The sequence below is a fragment of the Eumetopias jubatus genome, unplaced genomic scaffold (assembly GCF_037043125.1).
Source record: "Eumetopias jubatus isolate StellerSeaLion01/CBP00866 unplaced genomic scaffold, mEumJub1_p1.0 scaffold_4, whole genome shotgun sequence".
Classification (NCBI taxonomy): Eukaryota; Metazoa; Chordata; class Mammalia; order Carnivora; family Otariidae; genus Eumetopias; species Eumetopias jubatus.
In genome coordinates, this window is record NW_028274810.1 from 127484656 (window position 1) to 127510954 (window position 26299).

General features: G+C 38.2%; 1 protein-coding gene across 8 annotated transcripts in view; it reads right to left on the reverse strand.

The window, feature by feature from the left end:
• COL14A1 (collagen type XIV alpha 1 chain) overlaps positions 1-12232 on the reverse strand; it is a 196505-nt gene extending 184273 nt beyond the window's left edge. For 7 of the 8 annotated variants that reach the window (XM_088023097.1, XM_088023094.1, XM_088023095.1 and 4 more), the window contains exons 1-2: positions 12124-12211; positions 2221-2337 (exon numbers count right to left, since the gene is read on the reverse strand). In XM_088023097.1, coding sequence (XP_087879223.1) covers positions 2221-2337; positions 12124-12211 — 205 coding nt within the window. Of the gene's footprint in view, positions 1-2220; positions 2338-12123 lie in introns of all 8 variants that reach the window. The other variant, XM_088023091.1, reaches the window with a different exon arrangement.
• Between the last annotated feature and the right edge of the window lie 14067 nt (positions 12233-26299).

Consider the following 26299-nt stretch of genomic DNA (forward strand, 5'->3'; position numbering starts at 1 on the left):
TCTTCTGTCCTGCCAAGTTTCTGTAGACAGGTCTGCTACTAACCTTATGTCTACCCTTGTAGGTTAAGGACCTTTTGTCCCTCACTGTTTTCATAATTCTCTCTTTATCTTTGTATTTTGCAAGTTTCACTATGATATTTCTTGGTGTTGACTTTTTGGGTTTGGTGTAAGCAGCTCTAGCCTCCACTCTCTCTCTTCCTCTCCCCCTCTTTCTCTGTCTTCTCTCTGCAAAAAGGGCTTCCTTCCCTCCGTGACACCGCAGCTTTTCTCTCCCCCAATTCACATTTCCAAACCTCACGTCTGCCATGTTCTCTCCCTCTAATTGTGCAGATTGTTTTCTTAATCCTCAGATCGATTTCCTAGTTCAAAATGATTTGCTTTTTGATCTAGCTGTGTTCAAGGGGTGAGGTAAGTTCAGGGTCCCCCTACTACTCTGCCATCTTAACTTGCCCCAAGAATCTCTTAAACTTGAATTCCCCATGATGGCTTATTTCAGAACACAAACAGCATTTTTAGAAGTCAAAGTTATTTCACAATTGGGCTATACTTCAAAATGAAAATTCTGAACTAGGCTTGAGAATGAAATATTGCTTTCTGCAAGTGTGTCACTTCTGTGAGCCAACATGGGTAAAGTTGGCATCAGTATCACTGAACCATGAATCAATCTAAGGAGTCTGTGGGTAATATTTACTAATAGCCTTCTAGAAGGTTCGTTTTTCATGGCCAAGCAAGGAGCCAGGTGTTTCAGCTGTTTGTTTTGTTTGAGATTTTAAATCCACCACTGGGTAAGATGTCCACAATTATAAACAACAGGGCATCTGTCAGCCTCATTAAATGAGTTGGGAAAAGGACTCCAACAGCAAGGAGCCCAGGTCCATATAACCATCTTCATCACCAATAAAGAGGAAAAATTATTATAAGTATATAAATATATATGTATTTTACAAATATTCTATTATTAAATATTTCTTACAGACTATGTGAAACAGGATCCTAGGAAAGGAAATGAGATCTGAGAGACATGCTCAAATCATCTTTATATCATCACGGGCAATATGATTGAGCTCTGACTATCTAACCATCACTGTTCTAAGTGCTTTACCTTTATAAATTCATTTAGTCCTCACAAGTGCTTCCCAAATTTAACATGCATAGGAGTCATCTGGGGATCTTTGTAAAGATCAGATGCTGATTCAGCAGGTGGGAGATGGGGACCAATATTCTGCATTTGCTCTCAGCTGATGCCTGTGCTGATTCTCAGATCACATTTTGAGTTCCAAGCCTTACAACTCCATGAGGTGGGAACTAGTGCTGTTTGTGCATTTTACACAGGAAGAAACCGGAGAATGGAGAGGTTATATAACTTGCCCAAATGACATTTCTTTTTTTTTTTAAAGATTATTTATTTATTTGACAGAGAGAGAGCACAAGTAGGCAGAGTAGCAGGCAGAGGGAGAGGGAGAAGCAGACTCCCTGCTGAGCAGGGAGCCCGTCGCGGGGCTCGATCCTGGGACACTGGGATCATGACCTGAGCTGAAGGCAGCCACTTAACCAACTGAGCCACCCAGGCACCCCCCAAATGACATTTCTTATACACCACAGAACCAGGTGTGGAGCTCAAGCAGTTCATGCTGTTGACCTTGTCCTTGTCTCCATGGCCCTATGTAACAATGGCAAATCCTCTACATACTCTGTATTGTTTCATTGATCGTACTTGTATAATAAAAACATAAAATAGAAGAAAAAAATTAAACCAAAAATTTAATTTAAAAAATTTTGCGTAACTACTTATCTTCATGATCAATAAATCTTTTACTTTTCCTGCTTTAATTTATCACTTATTTTCACAGTGTCTACTTAGCTTTTATCATTTTAATGTAGAATTGCTGAGTAATATACTATCAAGTTAATTAATCATAATTTACTTAGCTGGTCACAACTGTTGGCTTTCCAGATGTATTGTATTTTTTTTAAGTGTCAACAGACCAAAAGTATTCATACTATGTTGAAACAGAGGTAGTGAAGATTTTAATAGTCTGGAAATTTCTCCTGAGGAGAATTATGGAGCCTAATAGTTACTCTTTAGACTTTAGGAACATTATTTCCTTGATTAGAGGGTAAGATTTCAAGTTCAAATATGAAATTAAAAACAAAACTTTCAAATGATTTATCTATGTGTAAAAAGTTGCTAATTGTGAAAACACAATTAACTGTTTTTACCTGAAGTTGGAGTTACAAGAAGTTTGTATCCACCAAATTTCCCCCTTGGAGCCTTCCATGAAATCTGTATACTGTCATGAGATAATACATTATATCTTAACCGTGTGGGTGGAGCCACTGCAAAAAGAGAAACAAAAGTTGTTTAAATGTTGAAACATTTAAGCTGCCATTAGTTAAACTGAAGAGTCAACATAATGAAATCAAAACACATGACTTCATCAGCCTCAAAATATGCTCCTTCTATAACCTCATTAATGAATTGATCAGTTTGCACAATGACACAAACCCAAGAGCATCTGTTTCTTATTCAAGAGATAAGCATTTATTCAAATAGTACTGACCTTATGACAAAGACCTATAACTTAGGGTTAAAATTTAATGCTCTAGTCTAGTTTAAATTAAAGCCAATCTTGTAAAATGTTCATTATGTTACAAGGATGATTTTTTTTTTCCATCTTGGAATATGTAAGCTTTTATAATCTACTCTATTGGGACCTGTTTTTATGCCTTTAGGTTTTTCACTTTAGTAATCCAATATTTTTTATGATAAGGTCATTTAAGAAGGCTATCATGGACATATTATATTAATAAGATCTTCATTTAAAAACATTTGAGAAAGAGATTATAAAGGACCAAAATAAAAAGGACCAAATAAAAAATAATTATGTATTATAAAGTCTGATCCATTCTTGAAGTGTAGCTGATTTATATCTTTCAGAAAGATACACAGCATATGATCATGAGTCATGCCAGTACATTTAATCTTTTCTGATAGTTCACAAAATGGGTAGGTCTATATTACTCTTGTGTATGTCATTCAAACTTCAAAACATGTTTTTGGAACCCTACATCAGTGTTCCAGAATTTCAAAAGAAATAGTTTAAGAAGATTTTAATTACATAATATTTTTCCCTTTAAATTTTTTTGTTATGTTAATCACCATACATTACATCATTAGTTTTTGATGTAGTGTTCCATGATTCATTGTTTGTGCATAACACCCAGTGCTCCACGCAGAACGTGCCCTCTTTAATACCCATCACCAGGCTAACCCATCCCCCCCACACCCCTCCCCTCTAGAACCCTCAGTTTGTTTTTCAGAGTCCATCATCTCTCATGGTTTGTCTCCCCCTCCGATTTACCCCCCTTCATCCTTCCCCTCCTGCTATCTTTTTTTTTCTTAACATATATTGCATTATTTGTTTCAGAGGTACAGATCTGTGATTCAACAGTCTTGCACAATTCACAGAGCTCACCATAGCACATACCCTCCCCATTGTCTATCACCCAGCCGCCCCATCCCTCCCACCCCCCACCACTCCAGCAACCCTCAGTTTGTTTCCTGAGATTAAGAATTCCTCATATCAGTGAGGTCATATGATACATGTCTTTCTCTGATTGACTTATTTCACTCAGCATAACACCCTCCAGTTCCATCCGCGTCATTGCAAATGGCAAGATCTCATAATTTTGAAATTAGTTTGTCAAAAAAAAGCTTACATGTAACAGAAAAGTTAGCACTTACTACCCACTCTCATGCGTTGCCTTTCTTTCTCACTTTAGGAAACAGAAAGAGGGGGAGGAAGCAAACATTCTCCTTAATAGGTATGTAGCACAACATGGGGTTTGGGCATTAATTGTATTTTAGTTCTGTCACTTATTAAAGAAACTTCAGTGATTGCTTCTTCCAAAACTTTATTTTTAGAAAAAGTAGACTGTAAATGTTTGCTTCTCTTGCCTTTATATCATCTAAGAGATGATCTCAAAAGCTCACTTAATTCTCACAAAAATACAGTGCCATACCGATTTTATATATAAGGGAACCAAAGAGAAGCTAGAGACTTGCCCAAGTTCACATACTGGTGAATGACATTCCCTGACCCCAAGTGAAATGCTGTTTCTTCGGCAGAAAAGCCATATTAAGAAGGCACCCTTCATTGAGCTAGATGAATGAGTAACCTACTCCTCTACAAACTACCCACTCATTCAAAATCAATAAGCAGTGAAGGACACAATCTTAAGGGTAGGTACTCTCTTTCTGTTGCCCTTTCCTACCTCTTAGTAGAGAATGCTAGCCATTCTCAATGGAACAAAGAGTTGACATTTCTCTCGTTTATGGGAAAATATGGATTTATCATAAGAATATTTTGAAATTCAAGAGGAAGGTGGCTAAATCTAACATTTGGATGAACAGAAAAACTATTACTATTTTTGCTTAGTCTGCAACTTGATGAGAATAATCTATTTATAGGTAGGCTCTTATTACTTATGGAAGAAAATTTAAAATAAGTATTAAACAATTTTAAACAATATATCCAGTTGCTTGGCCAAATCTTGCCAGTGGGCTGGTAGACCTCATTGGCCAAGCTTATTACCAAGTTCTGCATGAATGCCCTGGTGAAAGACAGCTGACATGCCTGGGAACCATCAAGTGGAGAAGTACAACAAGGACGGTGGAGGACGCAGTCTAGACAGTTGCAAGAGGATCAACCAATTCTGTCAGTACCCCAGGTGTGCTGACTTCTCAAGGAGGGCAAATAAGTCAACAATATTCAGAATTCCTAAGTTCAAGATTAGAAATCCTTTTTTTAAAGATTTTATTTATTTATTTGAGAGAGAGAATAAGATAGAGAGAGAGAGCATAAGAGGGGGGAGGGTCAGAGGGAGAAGCAGACTCCCCGCTGAGCAGGGAGCCCGATGCGGGACTCGATCCCGGGACTCCAGGATCATGACCTGAGCCAAAGGCAGTCGCTTAACCAACTGAGCCACCCAGGTGCCCCAAGATTAGAAATCTTTACAGCATTTTCTACCCAGGCTACTGTTCTTTAAAGGTTTTATTTATTTGAGAGAGAGAATGAGCAAGGGGGGGATGGTCAAAGGGAGAGGGAGAAGTAGACTCCCCTCTGAGCAGGGAGCCCAATGCAGGGCTCAATCCCAGGACCCCTGGATCATGACCTGAGCTAAAGGCAGACACTTAACTGAGCCACCCTGGTGCCCCACCAGGCTACTGTTCTTTAAATGTGGTCTGAGTTTATAGCTCTGCCACATTTTTTTAGTTAATAACCATAGCCTTTTGAACCCCCAGGAGAAAGTGATGAGGATAACAATGATGCATATGACTACAGTCCCATTATGACTGCTAGTAAAAAGCAATACCACCATTCTCTTTTATCAACAGACCACATCTATTGCTAGATCAGCAAAAATACTACCACAATCAGTAAGAGAAAATCTTGGTTAGACACAAAGCTCACATTTCCTTTAGTTTTTTGTCTTTAGGGGAAAAAGAGTGAAAAGAAAAAAGGCTAGTTAAGAAAGAAGGAGGCATGAGGTCATAGTTTCAAACTTCAAAGTTAACTCCTTTTTCTCTGTATGGTAGACAGACCCTGGGACTTGCATCAGAGCAATGGTAGCCAAGATTGAGAAAAACGCTGTAAATGCAGTACAGAAATCATTGCTCTTATCTCATGAAACGAAAAGTTGGGTATATTTGATGCCAGATCCATGATTTTTCTTTTTGCAAGCACAAAGGAGGTGCTTCTATACATACCCTTAACTTCCAGTAATATTACAAATGCTGATGTGAATTTGACTCAGAATTTAATTCATGTTAGTTAAAATCCTAAGCTTTTTAAGAAGACAAAAAACGAGTATAAAGTTTGATTTCTAGCCCACACCAAGAACCCAGAGTAAGCCAACCAACTCATTCCTTGCATGGTGAAGCCAGGCTTCCTGTGTGGGACTGGGCCAAATACAACATTTGTGAATATATGTATTTCATCCTGAAGAGGAATGGAGGAGGAAGAATGAGGAGGGTCCATTCTTTATTTTCGTCTCTACTGCAGGGTTAGGCTTGTTACTGAACGTATAGGGCTGTTTTTGTTTTGTTGTGTTGTGGGTTTCTTTTTTGAGAGGGAAGTTTTTTTAAACCACCAAATTTCACTACAATTATTCTCATAGAAATCAAATCTTGTAGGCAGAAAATGAATGTTCACGTGATTTATTGAAGCCTCGCTGTTATCAATAGGCATTTGGGAAATTTTATTTCATAATGTGCCTATTAAAGGGGTAACTTTCCATCCTTCCCTCCCTCCATCCCTTCCTTCTCGCTTTCTTTTTTCCTTTCTTCCACTTCAACTCAACAACAGAAATCTTGCTCTTTTGACATGTGACAACTTATGCAAAGATTTCTTTTTTTTTTTTTTTGGAGAGAGAGCATAAGCATGTGTGTTGGGGAGGTGGGGCAGGAAGGGCAGAGGGAAAGGCAGAGGGAGAGAGAGAGAGAGAATCTTAAGCAGGCTCCAACGGCCAATGCAGAGCTCAACTCGTGGTTTGATCTCACCACCCTGAGATCATGACCTGAGCTAAAATCAAGAGTGGGACACTCAATCGACTGAGCCATCCAGGCACCCCCAAATATTTATTTCCAATAAAATATTTTCATTAATTTCCTGAAACATTACTTTTTATACAGGAAAACCGAAATGAAGATCTGTTCTTCACTACCCATGATTGCCCCCTGTCTGCCTTTTTTAGTACCCTGCTGGTTTCTTCCCTGGAACAACACTTCCTCTGCACCGCATGGGGCCTCAGCTGTGTTATCAATCAGCCATATTCCCCTGACTAAGGGGTAAGAAAATGACTCAAACAGGGTCGGGCAGACTCTCCCAAGAATCTGAAACTTGTGTCCAGCAATGGAAGGAAGGAAAAGAGACCATCATTACATTGCAATAACATGCCCTAATAAAAAATGGTCACTGTTTCCTAGAAATTTTACGCAGGGTGTTCCTAGAGTCCCATCCTTTTCAAAGCTTAATTATTTAACTTTTACTTTAATGATATGAGCTACTTTGTTACCTACCAGTAAATACATTTTTTTTTTTTTTTTTTGCTTCAATTGGCCAGAGAAGGTTTCTTTTATTTGCAACCAAAAACCTCTAACTGATCAAGATGGAGTAGTATGGGCAGTGAGAATGTGTTCTCTTTCAAAACATAGTTTTGGGTGCAGTATCAATAGAACAACCTCTTATATTTATTAAGTAAATGACCTTTAAGCAGCAGAGAAGTATTTGGCTTATTTTTCTGAGGGATCTAAAAACACCTAAACAAACAACAAAAATCTTGGCTTTTTATCTCAGTTATTTTTCAATTAAATGCACTGCCCTGGGGCGCCCAGGTGGCTCAATTGGTTAAGGGTCAACTCTTGATTTTGGCTCAGGTCATGATCTCAGGGTCCTGAGACTGAGCCCTGGGTTGTGCTCTGCGCTCAGCAGGGAGTCTGCTTGAGGATTTCTCTCCCTCTGCCCCTCCCCTCTCTTGCTTTCTCACAAATAAATAAATGAATCTTTAAAAAAGTAAATAAATGTGTTGCCCAATGTTCTATAAATAGGAGAACTTAAAATAGAGAAATTTACTGTGAGATATACTGGGGGGGAGTTTTTATCTTGCTTAGAACCTACTATGTTTCATTTCATGACCCATTATAAAGATGCTGAAAAGAGCAGTAAAGAAAATATTCTCAACTGTCCAAACATGTTTGACTACTACTAACAACAAAAAAATAGGTGTAAATTTCTTAACACAGAGATCTTTATAAAGTTAAATCTAGCCCTGATGCAAAGTCTCCAATTTTATATGCTTTGAGGTTTTTAAATGACAGTTACTTTACCTTCAGTGGTTTCTGCTTATAACCTTCCAAAACAAATACTGCTGAAACCCAGTGCAGATTTACTATGAAATACTGAGAAAGTATTAGTCCCACCATTCTGTCATGTAATATTTTTTTTATTGCAGCCAACACAACAATATGTTTTCTGTGTTCCAGTTCATTTCACAACTTGTCTTGAAAAGAAGATGCTGGAATAATGTAGGTATAAACAGCTATTTTTGAGCCAATGTGCATTCACATTCTCTGGAGACAGAAAGTTCTTCAGAAAGAATTACTTGGAGACACTAAGGTGTAAAGCACATTCTGTTGATTAAGCAATTTAAGAGGGGGAAAGTTAATTTCCTATATGCCTTTTAATACTGACTGTATTAGTGGCTTACAACAACAGAAATGTATTATCTTACAGTTCTGGGGGTCAGAAGCCTGAAATGGGTCTCACTGGGCTAAAATCAAGGTGTAGGTAGGGTTGCATTCCCTTTTGGAGGCACTCAGAGACCATCCGTTTTCTTGTCCTTTCCAGCTTCTAGAGGATTCCTGCATTCCTTCACTTGAGTCCCCTTTCCATCTTCAAAGCCATCAATAGTCAGCAAAGTCTTTCTGACATGACTTCACTCTGACGTTGCTTCCTCTGCCTCCCTCTTCCATATTTAAGATGCCAGTGATTGGATCCAAATTGAACCCACCCAGGTAATCCAGGATAATCTCCCTATCTTAAAGTCAGCTGATGAACAACTTTCATCCCATCAGCAATCGTAAATTCCCCTTTGCCATATAATATGGCATATTTACAGGTTCTAGAAATTAGGATGTGTACATCTTTGTGAGCACATTATTCTGCCTACCACACTGACCTTTTCTTTTCATTTTGTGAATAAATGTGACTCCAAAATGTCTATAAGAACATAAAGTTTGAGAGTAATTAGTGTCGGCTAGCAAGTCAACACACCTGCCTTTAGCAAAGTACTGTATTGAATGTCAAACACATTCACATGTGGCTTTGCAAATTAGTGTCAAAATTGGCCAATGCACAAGAACTCGCTACTATGTCTGCTTTAAAAGTAGAAAATCAAGGGCACCTGACTGGCTCAGTCAGAAGAGTTTGCGACTCTTGATCTTGGGGTTGTGAGTTTGAGCCCCACGTTGGGTATAGAGATTACTGAAAAATAAACTTGAAAAAAAAATTGAAAGTAGAAAATCAATCAGGGGTGCTTGGCTGGCTAAGATGGTAGAGCATGTGACTCTTGACCTCGGAGTTGTAAGTTTGAGCTCTATGTTGGGTATAGAGACTACTTAAATTTAAAAAATCTTTAAAAAAAGCAGAAAATAAATCAAATAAAGCATTTCACATTCTTTATTCTCTACTCAAACCAATCATGTAAATAAATGGTGTCATGGTAGATAGAACTAAGATTCAGTTTCTCAAATGTCTCACATACTTTCCTAAAAGCCAAAGAAGTCAATGACATCCAAAGCCTTTTCTTATTAGGATTTCCTCCCACATGTCCCACTATCTTCCTTCTTGAAAGTTTCTGCAGCCTTCACTTCTAGGCCACTACAATCCCCTGACCCTCTTTACAATTGCTTTTTTGAAAATTTCCATCATCCTTTTTCTTCCTTTAACTTCTTAACTGTTGATGTCCTCCATATTTCATCCTCACTTCTCTCCATCAGGCCATGCCTTTTTGGTTCACGGGTCCCTATCAGCTAAGCACAAAACAATTCAGATATATTCCCTGCCCTCATCTCTTTCACCTAAGCTCCAGACCATCCACTACTACTCACCGGACATCTTGTCCTGAATGTTCCACAAGCCCTTTAAAGCTCCATATGTATCTAAGACTGACCTCATCATCTTCAGCTTAACATTGCTTCATTGTTTATTCTTTTATTTCTTTAAAGATTTATTTATTTGAGAGAGAGAGAGTGTGTGTGTATGTGCACAAGCAGGGGGAGGGGCAGAGAGAGAGGGAGAGAATCTCAAGGAGACTCCCCATTAACCGTGGAGCCCGATGCAGGGCTTGATCTCACGACCCTGAGATCATCACCTGAGCCGAAATCAAGAGTTGGACGCTTAACTGACTAAGCCACCCGGGCGCCCTGCTTATTCTTTTATTAATCTCTTCAACAAATGTATACTATGACTGAGCCATTGTTCTGTATCAGAGATACAGACCCTAAGGAAAGAATTACTGTTTTAACGAGCGTAGGTAAACAAACAACTATGACACAAAGATACAAAGGCAATAATAACATAGGGGTCGAAATTAAAGGCCCCATCTACTCAGTTCCCCAGCAAAAAGCCTTAGAGTCATCTTTGACATTTTCCTTTCACAACTCCCTCCATGTCTAATCCGAAAACAACTTCTATCCCTTCTACCTCTGAAATGTTTCTTGGATTCATTCTCTTCTTTATATTCTCCTACCCAGTTCAGGCCCCCAACAGCTACTTCCCAGATAGTCGATATAATTTTCTAATGATCTCTCTTACTTAACTTATTCCCCAAGCCCCTATAAATCACAAATACGAGTATCATCGATATTGCTATCAGAGTCTCTCTAAAAAATGGAGCTGTTTAAAATCCTCCACAGTCTGGCTCCAGTATGCCTTTCCATCTTTGTCTTTTGCTACACAACCCCCCCCCCACCCCACCAAAACTTGCATGGCAATTTATCTGCCTATACCTCCGTCTCCTTAGTAACAGTAAGCTGCTGGAAGACAAAGAGTGAAGTTTTACTCACTTTGTATCCTGAACCTGACACACAGTGTGTGCCCCATAAATGTTCATTAAAAATGGAATTTGGCCAACAATGTGTATCTGGTCGATGGCATCCCCAAAAGTATCCCAGAAGGGCTCTCTGTATGATCAGTTACTCCATGAATGACCATTTCTGAATTAAGTTAGACTAAGATGGCAGCTCTGAAGGGCTTTGTGATTTGCCTGCCCTTTGTTCCAAAGGCCTTATGTCGTGTATCCCACAATTTAGATGGTAAGTTATCTGGGATTTCTAGTCTCACTTCCAAAAGCGTCCTTGTATTAATGTAAGTAGGGGAACCAGAATTTGCCTGTCCAACTGTTTCCTATGTGTTGCACGAAGCAGTTGGAAATATGGCTTTAACACTATTTGAACATGCAAAGGGTCAAGTTCCATGCCTTTCCAAACAAGCATGCCTCGCTTTAAGGAAGCAGGGTGGGGTGGTTCTTAACATTTGACTTTTCTCTAACCATAAATTCCAAGCCTTAGACATTAACACTCCTAAAATAACTTTCTTTATCACATGTAGATTTCCTTGCTAAGCTGATGAATGACTATTTCAGCACCAACATTTCTGCTTCTGCAAGATTATTATGTTAACCTAGTAATGGAGTCTTGCTTACTTATACATGTTGTGCACTTACTTCAGAGGTTAGCACGCTTTTTCTGCAAAAGGCCAGATAATAAACATTTCAGGCTCTGTGGTCTATACAGTCTCTTTCACAACTACTCGACTTCGCAATGTGAAAGCAGGCACAGACATAGGTAAACAAATATTTGCATCCAATAAAACTTTGATGACAAAACAAGCAGTGGGTCAGATTTGGCCCATGAGTTGGTAGTTTACTAACTCCTAGCATACTTTATAAAAACGAGTGGAAATTGAGAATAAAAGTGCAGATCCCAGTAATACAGATAGATTTCAAAAATTAAGTTCAATGAAAACAAAGCTAGAAATCATTGGAAATGCTTAAAATGGCATATCAGCAGCCTCTGTCAGGCTTTTAGTAACCTTCACACTATGTGCTAGTTTTAAGAAAGGAACAAAATAATAAAGACCAGGTATGAAGTGGTAGAAATATTTTGTAGACCCTCTATTTAAAAGACAAGGCATGACTGGGGTACATACACCCATCATAGCTCCTTATTAATGGAACTGATTTTGTAGCATGCAAATTTGGCTTTTCCTAATTAAATCTGCACAGCCTCTTTAGAAGCATGTGAAGAATGAGCTGTTTAACAAACCACCACAAAATTACTATGCTCAGTCCCTGGTGAGGTCTTAACCCTCATCAAAGTTGTGGCACATTTCTACAAGGTAAACAACTGGTAAAACTGAGTAAAAGCCAACATATGACCCTGCCTAGAAACACAGTAGAACCCATGCAACAGTATTAGGGTAAATAAAATAAAAAATAATAATCAGAACCAATGTAGCTAGAGTCCAAGGCCCTGATGATTATCTTAAAGTTTTGCATTACCTTGACCCTGGACAATGGCGCAAAAATAAGCAATGACCAGCAGAGCTGGAAACAGCCAGTTTTGCATGTTGCGCTGGGAAATCTTCATTTTATCCTCTGCTTTTCACATGGGATGCAGCAGCAGTCCTGGAAATAGAGAGCAGAGGAAGATTTTGAGAAGCCTGAAAATGAAGTATATGTAGTCATCCAGGACCGGCAAGCAAGCCAACATGGATTAGTAATGTCAGGAAGTAATTCATTCCCTAGGGCACCATATATTTCACTCTGAAATATAAACTGATAAAAGAAAATTTTCTGAGACGATGCTGCAAATGGGGAAAATGATCTGAAATATATAGGAAAAGAAGTTTAGAAAGTCCTCTGTGACTCTTTGTAAGGCATACATTGTCCAGGGAGTTTTCCAAATGGATAAATTCCAAAAGTTTACCTAAAATGACCATTGTCATCAGACAATCACAATTTCCTTGACAGTAATGTGTTCCTCTAGTATTTTTCACATAAAGTTGAAAGTTCTACTGTTGCCTTCTATTGCCTACAAAGTAAAGATGATATATGGGCCCTTTCCTCTGGTAATCAAAAAGAACGTGAAAAAACACTTTGTGCTAATATGGAATCACTATTCTGCTTCTATTTCACTGGGCTGAAATCCATAATCCTTTCATCTTTTCTTATAACTTTTTTTTCTCTCATGTGTGAATCTAAAAACAAGTCCAAGGTTTGCTTTTTCACGAGGAGATCAATGAAAGAAAAACCGTAAGAAAAAGAGAGAGAGATGAAAAGGGGACAAATGTAGTAAAGGAAGAAAAGAAGGAGGGAGGGAAAAGCAGCATGGAGAGAGAAGAAGCAAGGGTGACTGGTTGGTATTAATTTATGAGGCCAGTCTACAAATTCTTGACCACAACTCTATTATAAGCCATTACCGAGGAGAGATTCTGAGTCCTTTCACAGAGAGTAAAAAGACATCTCAAAAGCTTTCTTCTACCCAGGGCATTTTTTCATTCATATATTCATTCATTCATTCTCCAATATTGTTTCACAAAGGATCTGAGGCAAATTTCAGATAAATAGCAAATAATATTTTTGGTATGTCTACTGTGATATTTGAGACATATTTAATTATAAGATTTATTAGCACAGAGTTGTATGATCTCTCAATTTAAAACATATCTTTCTTGGTTACAGCTCCATTACCAGTATTACAGTAGTGTATTTCTGACTTCTCCCGTCCCTCCAGAATGGAGAATCTATATATTTGTCCACCTTGCAGTTTTTTTGAGAACAAGCTTTTTTTTTAACTTGTCAATATTATGTTTTTTTTAATTTATTTATTTCTGCATTTATCATTAGGAATTGCTTCTTTTTGCTTTTCTGCTTTTATTGTTTTATTTGCTTTTCATTGTTCTTTGTAAATTTTTTTGAATCTTAAAGTAATATAATATGATTCTTTATTTGAGGCCATTAATTTTCCTCTGAATATGCTTTGGCCACATCACATAAGCTTTAATTTCTTTTTTAACTGAGCAGTTATCTCATGAATACAGTGAAGTGTAAGTCTGTGAACTCTCAAAGCAGTATGACTGATGCACTTAAAAAACCTCTGAGATCCTGGTGTTATTCCAGAGTAATACAGTGACTCCAGAGGAATAAATAATTGTATTTCCTTCAAACAATCGTTCAAAATAATTTTTTTTGGCAAGTACTTTTTTTATAATACCTAATGACAGTGTGTGCAACTCTTGCATTGCGAGTAAAAGGGAGATCTGTAACCTTTGATAATCATGTAAATAATCAAGTTAAGATTCTATCATGAAAATTAAAGAAGGTACTCAATTGTATCTAGAGACCCCCAAAATATCTTCCTCTATCAGGCTACCATCGTTTCCAAACGCTAATTTCCTTGGATTAAGATATTCACATATTGGCAGCTCCTTAAAATTCCTAATGGAATAGGCAATACATTAAGTGCCTACCCTAAAAGAATAAGCAACACATTAAGGGATTAACATATATATTTATTTTATATATATTGAGCGTTTTAGCTTGGATTGATTCACTGCAGATTAGTAAACCAACCATTTGTCACAACACAGAGGAAGTTGGGCAAACGGTAAATAAATTTTGATGAATTAAAGGAAGGATGACCCTGGGGCATATATAGAACCCTCACTCTACAGAGGCAAAAAGAACAAGATTAGGTGGATTATCCAAAGGGATGTGAGTAGCATTTATGTAGACAGAAGGCATGAATACAGAGGATTTGAAAAGATATGGGAGTAGGCTTCAGCCCTATTGCAACCAGGAAATCAACAAATCTGCCAGTCACCCAGAGAGCTGTCCACTACACCCCCAAAAAACCATACCAGCAGAATCACTCTCTCAACGCAAATAAATAGTCTAAGGTTTTGTGTCCCAACACCATAACCATAGGTTTTAATCAGAACAAGGCAAAGAAAAGGAGAAGTAAGGAAACACACTGCATTTGTGTTTCCAGCATACACTTTAATCAAGGACTTTTATCAGATACCACATGACAGTTTTTAACATAGGAGAAAAAGATCCTTTTACAAGCCATAATCCAAAAGCCTTTCTCTGTTCTCTTCAAAATACTACAATTCCTATGCCCAGGTGTTTTGAAGCAATAATTAACGTGACACACTGGAAGTTAATCTGCATCTCATAAAATTTTATTTTTTTAATTTATTTATTTTTTAAATTTTATTATTTTATATGTTAATCACCATACATTACATCATTAGTTTTTGATGTTGTGTTCCATGATTCATTGTTTGCATATGACACCCAGTGCTTCATTCAGTACGTGCCCTCTTTAATACCCATTGAATCACAGATCTGTACCTCTGAAATAAATAATACATTATATGTTTAAAAAAAGAAGAAGAAGACTATAGCAGGAAGGAAAAAATGAAGTGGGGTAAATTGGAGGGGGAGGCGAATCATGAGAGACTATGGACTCTCATAAAATTTAATTTTAATTAATTAACTAACTAATTCTACCCTACTCTTGGTAATTTTTTTTTAAAACAGTATTATTTATATGGAAAGAATTGTATCCATAGCTTATCTTTAAATCTTCCTTTTTACTGTTTACTTTAAATTAGGATGAGTAATATATTGAGAGAAGTGGAATTTTAGTTTTCCCAAGGTTTTCTGCCAAGTCTCCAAATTTTTGGACAGTAAAATAGGGGCAAGAAAAATCCTAATTCCTATTAAAGTGCCATGAGATACTTCAACATTTACCAAAATGTCAAAGCCTAATTTGTTGAAACTTTGCCTAAAAGCCTGCCCAACACAAACAACTCTGCCTTAATTTTTTTGCTGTTGTTTAAAAACATATTAAAATGGCCACTTAGTTCTAAGTTCAGAAGGTATAAACCCAATTTTGGGAAAGTTGATAATGTTTAGTACAAGTTTTCTCAAAACACTGCCACAATTTCGTAGTCAGTAATTTCAAACTATCCTGGTTAGGACTAATTTGCCCTTCTTCTACTTCATGTGTTTGTTTTATTTAATGTCACTTGTGTAGTTGAGTTTAATAAGGAGCAAAGGCTCTGAGTACAGCCAGTTTTATCAAAATTCGTTAAAACATTTATTCTAAAGTTTTTGTAAACCACTCGTATACATATACAAACACTTGCACAGACTTACACACACCTATACATTCAAATCTTGGATAATGTTCTATCCAATGAGTGCTGACTTACAAAAAAAACTATGAACTTAAACAAAACTGTTGCTAGCCATCTGGCATATGGCCTTAAGGGACCTTAAGAGAGTGTGTTATTTGTAGTATTAGAAACCAAAGCTCTCTACTTGGTTCTAAGGAAAATACAAAACGTTATACTACATAATCCCTGCCCTCAGTGATCTCACTATTTTATTGAAAGGAAAGATCACCAGCAAATACATTGCAAATCTACATAAAATAAGTATGAAATAGAACAGAGTTAGCACAAAGTGGTGGTATAAATAGAAAACTGGGAGGTAGGAAGACAATCTGCCAATAATTTGTTAGGGGTACTTGGCTAACTGGTTTAACCACTTAGACTTGGTTTCTTTATACAAAATGTGCAAATTAACATCTACTTTATTCAATGATTGAGGTAATGCAGATAATGTACTTAGAACACAGGAAGCTCTCAAAAAGTTCTACTTCATTCCATGTTAGCAACGGGTTGAAGGAACACAAAGGACAAAGTAATGGTAACAATCAACAAATTTACTACTTGAGTATATACTAAAGGAGGAAGGAAATCCAAGAAGTCTTTATCTACCCCATCATATTAAGGTGTTGGGATTAACTTGGCAAAAGGTTTAGGCAGACAATGATAGAGACACAATTATTTGCATGGGTGAACTGCTTTAAACTTTTCAAAATATATTCCTACCCATATTTTATCATTTTCCAGATGACAGCTCTATATAGATTCAAAATAATCAACCATATGAGGATGTGGAAGATTTGACTCAAGAGCAACTCACAGACTTAGAAAAAAAAAAAAAGACTTAGCAGGTCTAGTTGACAAGTTCATGCAAAGAAGATTTAAAAGAATTGGGGATGTTTAAGCATGTTTTAAGCCTAGGAAAAATAAGAATCAGAGGCACGTGATGAATGTCTTCAACTATTTGAAGAGCTTTCATGTGGAAGATAAAACAAGACATTTTGTGCAGCTTCTGCAAATCAAACTTGAATCACTGGACTGACCCACAGAGATGTGGATTTGGATGCAAAAATTCTCCACACTTAGAACTGGTTCTTCTCTCTTACTAGAAGCTCAGAGACAGTAGCAGGTTAGGTTTTGCCCCTAACAGATGCTATAGAAAGGAAGGGGACCTGGAAAATATGACCTCTGAGATGCTTTCCCCAACCCTCCTTTGTTTACACTTTAATGTTCACAGTATACAAGGAAACTTTTACAGTCAATCAATGATCTAGGTCATACAGATCTGTAGATTAAAAAGCAAAGACTAAAAACAGATCTAATGTATTACCCAGCATGTTGACATTGTTTACCATTCCTTATTTCTTCTCTCCAATGAAAATGCCACCCTCCTCACATCCAGAAGAATCAAAGAAGTTTCCAGGATTGGCTAATGAGGTCTACTTAAAAACAAGCCCCAGAGGAAGTTAGTGGTTATTACTCTTCTCTGTTAGCATCATGACATGGCATCATGACATAACACTTCTAAGTTAGGAATAAAGAAAACCTCGTTTGGGTAGTTCTAAGTTAGGAATAAAGAAAACCTCGTTTGGGTACTATTAGCTGGGTGATTAGCCTTTCTCTCCCTGAGTGAACTCCTCACTGGGCATGGCATTGTGACTAGAGATAAAGTGGAAAGCCAGTCTTATTAGCATAAAGAATCAAAGAGCAGAAGAGTTCAGGAACTCCAGAGACTGGAAATTGAGAAGGGACATGTTCAGAAAAGAGTGAACCACAATAAGGAGAAATAAAATCAGGATAAAAACTCTCCTCAAATCCTGGATACTTCAGAATGTTAAAGAGTCAAGAATCAAAAAAACTTAGCCATCGTAAATGTGTGTGCATTTAATAATAGAGCTTCAAAATACATGAAGCAAAAACTGATATGGAATGGAATGGAAGAATGGAATAATAAGCAAAGCTAGAGATGTTAACACTCCTCTCAGAGACTGACGAAGAACTAAACAAACTGTCAGTAAGAACACAGCAGATATTAGTAACTCTATCAACAAATTTATATTTATTGAACATTACATTCACCAACTGCAGAATGCACTGTTTTTTTTAAGTGTACATAGAAAGTTTTATAAAATAGGCCATATTCTGGGCCATAAAATGAGACTTAAAAAATGTCAAAAGTTTGAAAGTTTACAGAGTATGCCTTCTGACAGTAACAGAATTAATTAGAAATCAACAATATTAAAATATCTTTACAAATTCAAAAACTGGAGATTAAACGTGTTTCTAATTAATCCATAGGTCAAAGAAGAAATCAAAATGGAAATTAAGAAAAATATTTGAAGGGAACAAAAATACAAAGACAACACATGAACATCTGTGGAATGCAGCTGAGGGATTAGAGAGAAATTTCGAGGTTAATATATTTACATAAAAAGAAGAAAGACTTAAAATCAATGATCTCAATGTTCCACCTAAAGAAGCCAGAAAAATAAGAGCAAATTAAATCCAAATTAAGTTGAAGAAAGGGATTAATAAAGATAAGAGTAAAAGTCAAAGAACTATAAAACTAATATTAGTGAAAATTAGCAAAGCCAAAATTTCCTTCTCTGAAATATTAATAAAATTGAAAAATTTTAAGAAAGAGTGATCAAGAAACAAAGATAGGAAACACAACTAACAATACAAGGAAAATAAAGAAATTACATCACTACATATTTCACAGGAAGAAAGGAAAAATATTAATAACCTTATGCCAATAAATCCAACAATTTAACTTATTTGGAAAAAACCCTTGTAACACTCAACTTGCTAAAACAGACACATGAAAAAACAGAAAATCCAAACAGCCCTCTATCTATTATAGAGATTGAATTTGTTATTAAAAATATTCACAAACTAATGGTTGCCAGAGGGGAGGGGTTTGATGTTGAACAAAATGGATAAAGGAGAGTGGGAGATACAGGCTTCCAGTTACGGAATGAATAAGTCATGGGAATAAAAGGCACAGCATAAAGAATATGTCAATGACATTGTAATAGCAATGTATCAGGACAGATAGTTACACTTGTGGTGACCACAACATAATGTATAAACTTGTTGAATCACTCACTGTCTTGTACACCTGAAACTCATGTACCATTGTGTGTCAATTATACTCAAATAAATATTTACTATATATATATTCCTAAAAAGAAAATCACAATCCAAATGCTTTCACTAGTGAATTCTATCAAGGGAGATAAAATATCAATCCATGCAAACCTTTTCAGAAAAAAGAGGTGAGCTAGCATAATCCTTTTATCAAAATCAGATGTCATTATAAAAAAATAAAAATTACAGAATATCCCTCATGAACATAGAAACAAAAATCCATTCACCAAGATATATAAAAATAATAAAAATCATTACCAAGTGGGGTATATTCTACAAATGTTATGACTAGTTAATATTTTAAAACAATATCATTCTGCATCTTAGACCAATATATAAATAAATATATATATCATCTCACTAGAAGCATGAAAAGCAGTTGAAAAATCCACTACCCATTCATGATTAAAAGAAACTCAGCAAATAAGAATAGAGGGGAACTTTGAACTTTATCAATCTGATAAAGGGCATCTATTGAAAAATCATATTTAATGGAGAAATATTGAATGTTTCTCTCCTAAGATCAAGAATAGGACATGGATATCAACGCTGTAACATTTTTATCATTTTATTCAGCATTTTACTAGAGGTCCTAGCCAGTGCAATAAGGAAGGAAGGAAGGAAGGAAGGAAGGAAGGAAGGAAGGAAAGGAAGAAGAAAAACTGTATTGAAAATCAACATGATTTTTTGCACAAAAAATCCTAAAGAACATATAAAAGAAAAAAAAACCTACTTAAACTAATAAGTAAATTTAGGAAGTTTGCAGGACACAGATCAATAGGCAAAAATTAATCATGTTCTTCTAGCAGCAAACAAATGGAAAAGAAAATAGTTTGTAAAATTCCATATACAATAACATCATAAACACAAAATACTTAGAAATCAGTAAGACATGGTATGTTCCACATTCTTCGGTGTAAAAACCAGAAAAAAAAACAAATCTGAATTCCTAAGAGAAACTTAAAAATGCCTAAATACACAGAACAGTATACCATGTTCATGGATTGAAAAACCCAATTGTTAGGAAGTCTTCAAACTAATCTATAGATTCAAAGCAATCTTATAAAATATCTCAAGTCATTTTTTATAGAAATTAACAAATTGATTCTAAAAACTTGCAGGGAAATGCAAAGGACGTAGAAAATCCAAAACAATCTTTTTAAAAAGAACAAAGTCAGGGACACCTGGGTGGCTCAGTGAGTTAAGCATCTGCCTTTAGTTCATTTCATGATCCCAGTGTCCCTGGGACGCTTCTCCCTCTCTCCCTCTGCCTGCCACTCGCTCTGCTGTGTGCTCTCGCTCTCTAACAAATAAATAAATAAAATATTAAAAAAAGAACAAAAGAAGAACAAAGAGCACTCATAATTCCTGATAATGGCCTATAAAAAGCAACTGCAATGACAATAGAGAGGCATATTATTCTTTGATGTGTTACTGGGTTCTATTTGCTAATACACATTAATTCATATTAATAAGTGCACTGATAGTAATAAGTGAGATGATCTGTAGCTTTCTTTTTTATGCTGTGTCAAATGTATATATCAGTATATACATATTTCATAAAAATACGAAGTTTCCATTCTTTTTATAAATGGTCCTTTGGAACAGTTATAATAGTATTGCTATTACTGAATTTTTTGTACATTTTTTTCCTTTTTTTTAGCATTTAATTGCAAAACCATGGAATTCTGGCATTTGGGGGAGGCTACTTTTTAACTACGTTTTAACTACTTTTAAAAATTTTTATGCCTATTGTCTTATTTATAATATACAATTTCTGTAAACCTAGAGTATTTGAGTAATTTAGTAATTTCCATTTTGTTAAAAATAATCCATTACATCCTCATTTTCTAATGTATTGATGTACAATAATTGTAATTACTATTCTAGTCTTGTAAATTCCTCTTGTAAATTTTGTGATTGTCTTCTATTTTCATTTCATTTCATTTCTTATCTTATGTATTTGGGATCCTCTCATTTTGCTTTTTAAATTACAAAAAAAAAAAAAAAAACTGAATCAAATTCACAACACCACAATGGAAGGGAAAGAAATAATAAGCTAGAAATAAGGAAACAGGAAGGAGATGAAAAATTATAAAGACAAAGAAGGTAGAAAAAAAGAAGGAGGAGAAGAACGGAAAGAGGAAGACGGTAAATGGTATAAAAACAGAAAGGATCTAAGATCACCTTCCTGGCCAGATATGGGCCCACGTTACCTAGATTGGTGCTCCTCAAAATCGCCAGTCTATGAACTGTTTGTTATCAGGCCACAATGAGATAGGGAAATTATACCAAAATGTGTATCAACGCATCGTCTTGCTTCCTTTTTCAGGAAAGCTTTGCTATGAAAAAAAATATATTTCAGCTGAACTAACAGTGTGCTTAGTGATATACTTGATTTATGTATTTGTGCTTAGTGACATATTCGATCCCGGTAGTTTTATCTCAGCGGGGAGAAGTAACAGTGTGTGGAAGGGCACCAAACAGCAGACCATAATCTGTGTAGCGCCTACAGAACGTGTAGCGTGCTATGTAGCGCCTACATCCCTCACTGCACACCTCCAGGGGATTGCATCTTCCCCTTATCCCACTGCAACTCTCCATCTAACTGCAGGACCTCGGTAACTACTTTTACCTTCTGGATTTGGGGTACTAGAAGATATCTATATGGCAGTTTAACCCATAATCAAAAAGGTTCAAAGTGCATAATAGGTCATGAATAAACATTGATTGATTGAATAATTGATGACTGAATGATCAGGGCTTATGTGTACCGGTTGCAGTTGATTCACTGCACAATTTGCCCTTGGCCAAGAGTGAGTGATGAGTGAAATGGGCAGACACTCTGCTCTCCAAGTTGTATGAAAAGCTGTGTTATTCAGAGGAGAAGGCACTATTTTCTTCTTCCAACCGCATGGCTATGCTCAGAGAGACCACCTTTCACTAATTTATATAAAGACCCTAGGTAGATTAACAGCAAGGGACTTGACTGCAAATTGGCCTCAGAAATGCAGCTGCTCAGTCTTAAACTAGGTGCTGTAAATTCTACAGGCTATAGAAGGCACAGCCATCCCCAAAGCATGGCAAATTCGAGTGACAGCTCCTTGATTCAGGAATGATCCATTACCTGGCTTTTCTTTGTTCTCTTCTGTTTTTAAGGACTGACATAGCTCCTTGGTCAAAGAAATGGGGCATTGTTTTTAACTAAACTCTATATTATAAGCAGTATAAAGGGTAGCTGCCCATCTCAGTGCAGATATCCCATCCTTTAGGAAGGCTTCCCTGACCTTCCAAATCTGGGCCAGATGCTCCCCCTATGGTTCTTATGGTAGTAATCTTTATATTCCATTCTATGGCACATAACACGGTACCGTAATTGGCTATTTGCATTTCTACCTGCCAAAGTGTATTGTTACCCACTGTACTTTGAATGCTTAGCACAGTTTTGGGACATGGCAGGGGTCAGGTCTGGGAGGTAGAGGAAGAATAGAGGCGAAAAACCTGCAGTGGAATATCATTTTTAGATATCAATTCTTTTCATTGTAGATACCAATCTGTGTATAAAACCAGACAGAAAGCCATCCAGGAACAGATATTTATCCTAGAAGGCGTCCCCTGAGTGCTCCTAGTTACAGACACATCCTAAATCATTTGATGAACTCAGCAAAGCCAGTCTCCCTCTGGATCAATTTTCATAAACAATCCAGGTAATTTCTGGGAGGAAAGAGACCAAGCACTGTTCCCTAAATTGGAAGTTAAGAGACACCTGCCAGTGTAGCTCCAACAAAGGCCCCTTGCAGGAAAAGTTCGTCAAGAGTATAGATAAAAAAATCACCTCGGGTGGGGAGGGCACCTGGGTGGCCCAACCGATTAAGTGTCTGCCTTTGGCTCAGGTCATGATCCTGGAGTCCCGGGTTCGAGCCCAGCATCGGGCTCCCTGCCCGGCGGGGAGTCTGCTTCTCCCTCTGCCCCTCACCCTGCTTGTGTTCTCTCTCTCTCAAATAAATAAGTAAAATCTTTTTTATCTAAAAAAAGATTTTGTCAGAAAGAGAGAGCGCAAGCAGGGGGAGTTGCAAGCAGAGGGAGAAGTAGACTCCCCGCCGAGCAGGGATCCTGACACAGGACATGATCCCAAGACCCCGGGATCATGACCTGAGCTGAAAGCAGACACTAAACTGACTGAGCCACCCAGGTGCCCCAGTAAATAAAATCTTAAAAAAAAAAAAATCACCTCAAAGAAATGGGAAGTCTAGCCTCTACGCCCTGACGTAGACACCCTGCTCTCAGAATTCCCATAGCCTTTCTAGTCATCATCCTCTCAAAAAATGGAGCAGAGAAAGAGAGATGGGGAACGTGGAAAGAAGGAAGAAGCTGCAGTAGACAAGAGCAGCCACTTTTTGTCTTCCAGGCTCTGTACTAGATCATCTTAGATCTTAACCCTATAGAGTGGCTACTGTTATTCCTGTTTTCTAGATGAGCATACTAAAGCTCAGAGAGGTTAAGAAACATGGACAGGGGCACAAAAGGAGCAAGTTTAGATTCCCCCATATCTTCCTGCCTTCCACCTGGTTTCAGCTACTAGATTACACGGCCTCAGTTGACAGCCTCCGTCACACAACCCTCCCCCACCCCCTATCCAAGAAGCTGATGGAGAATGTATCCAGTGGGATTGAAATCTTATACAGACTTTTTTAATCATGTTATCTGTCACAGGCTGGTTTTGTGACCCCAGGCAAGGTAGTTTATATCCCAGAAGCTCAGCGATCTGATCTCTAAAGGAAGAAAAATATTTACTTCTGCAAGTATTTGAGGGACTTAAATGTGTTTCTGAAAGAGAAAAAGGCAGGTATTCAATAGGTACTCAAAAAAAAAAAAAAAAAAATGCCAGCAGCCCTATCAAGGGCAAATCTGCCAAGGAGGAAGTTTGTTTTATTCATTTTCCTTTAAGCTTTCCTGTCCGCCCACACCCCTGCTGTCTCCTCTGTTCCCCCGGGGACCATCTTGGGTCTCATTTACCAATGACCTTGTTCTATACAAACTGTCATAATCCCAGATAATGTGTTAGCTCAGGGGGACTCAAACAATACCACCTCGGCCTGCAGTAATTCAGGGAGGCCCTTGTCCTTGAAAGGAATCTTGGGTTACACATGACAGGCCAGGAAAACAACAGTCATTTGGCTGAGTTTGGATAAAAATGACAGCTAATGTGGCTCTAGAGTCACATAACTGCTCAACTGTCAGCCAAGGATCTCTGTATTTTACTAGGTGACATTAGGAAGTATTTAAGAGCCAAAGGGCACACACCCCAAGGAGCCTTTTGTGGGCTGGGGCTTGACCCAGTGCCCCTTAAGTTACACCACTTTGCTTAGCCCATTCTTTTTTTTTTTTTTAAGGATTTATTTATTTATTATAAAGAGAGTGGACGAGTGGTTGGGGGACAGGCAGAGGAAGAGGGAGAAGCAGGCTCCCACTGAGCACGGAGCCAGACACAAGGCTCAATCCCAGGACCCTGAGATCACGACCTGAGCCGAAGGCAGCCGCTTAACCGACTGAGCCACCTAGGCGACCCTGTTCAGCCCATTCTTAAGACAGCCCTGGCTGATTCAGAAAATCAAGACAGGCATGGAAGGCCCCAAGTGTTCTTTGAAATCCTCAGCTGGACCGTTAACAGCAGGAAAAGGGCCAAAGGGCTCCTCCCATCAATCCTGAAGCCTGGGACCTGCCCAAAATTGTTCCAGGAATTCTGATGGGTTTCAAGAAATCCTTCCCAGGGAATGACTAAGAGGCCTCACCAATGCGGCTCCTGTCCTTTCAAAGGGACCCCCAGGAGGCCAGGGCTGCAGTGGAGATTCAGGTCTATCCTGGCACAGGGCTCTCCAGGCAGAAGGAGGAGATGCCTAGTGTTGAGTGAGTATACTGTACATCAGGGATAAACCTTGAAAACATTTTGCTAGGTGAAAGAAGCCCCTCACAAAGGACCACACACATATTGTATGCCTCCATTTAAATGAAATATCAACAAAAAGTAGATTAGTGGTTGTCAGGAGATGAGGTGGGGGGTGGGTGGGGGGTCAGACTGGGGAGAAATGGGAAGTTTCTGCTAATGAGTATGGAATTTCTTCTTGTAATGATAAAAATGTTCTAAAATTGCTTGCAAGTGCTGATGGCTACACAACTCCGTGAATATACTCGGTGAATATAAAAACCATGGTATTGTATACTTGCATGGTATATGAATTATATCTCAATAAAGCTGTTTAAAAAATATCCTGAAGTCCACTTACAATAACCAAGTTATTAGGGCCAGATTCAGAGGAAATCCATCCAAATTGCTCTTTTGAAACAAGCAAAAACCCAAATGCTATCCTTTCATTCACTCACTTACTCATTTACTCCTTCCAAACGTCCCTGTGAGTTGTCTGTGTGCAGAACTGGACCACCTTACCAGAAACAGAACACCAATTTTCCTAATTGCACCCAGCTTAAGCCTGTTTGTGTAAGGATTTGAACACAGACCTCTTCATCCCATGCTGCAATTAGGAAGTGCCCTCCTTGGCCCTTTGTCAGGGAGGAGCCCCTAAGTCTTAAAGGGGAATTCCAGGAAAACTTGTTTGCATTTCTGCTCCCCATAGAGCCACCAAAGTCTTACCCCATACTTCTTTGTTCTTCCCTCTCCTATTTCCTTCAGCTGCTACCCAGCCGACTCTCCAAAACTTCCAAAAGGGAGTCCAAACCTTCCAGAGGGAAGGGGGCTTGGGTAGCAGCTCCAGAAGCATTTTTCAGGGGGAAATCCTGGCCCCTGTGAGAGCTGCATGCAAGCTCCATCTGGACATTTCTCCTAAAGACAAGTCCTAAGCCTGTACCTAAGTAGAAGGGGTGACCTCCAGTCAACCCTGAGCTCCTGTGCCAGAGGGCAGGCTTCACGCAGAGGACCCAAGAACCCAGGGCCAAAATCGGAGTGCCTGTGGTCCAGGACTTGCAGGCGGCGTCCAGGCGCTCGCCAAAGACAGAGGCCACTCCTGTGGCTCCACACTGGCTCCTCTTGGCCTTTCCCGAACCCTGTCTTGCCTGTGCGCACTGCATGCCAAAGCCCAGCTCCACCGGCGGCATCTCTGCCAGGCGCTGCGTGCGGAACAGGAGGCTCGAAGCAGGAAGGGGGTGCCAAGGGCTAAAACTGGAGGAGATTAGAGGTGGAAAAGCCAGGGCAGAGAGGACCCTCCAACACCACAGCCCGCTCATGCATCTCAAAACCGCAACCTCCTGCGTCCAGACACCAAAGCAAAACGCGCGAAGCATCCGGGTTTCCTGGAGCAGAGGCACAGAAGAGCTGTTACTGCCAACGTCCT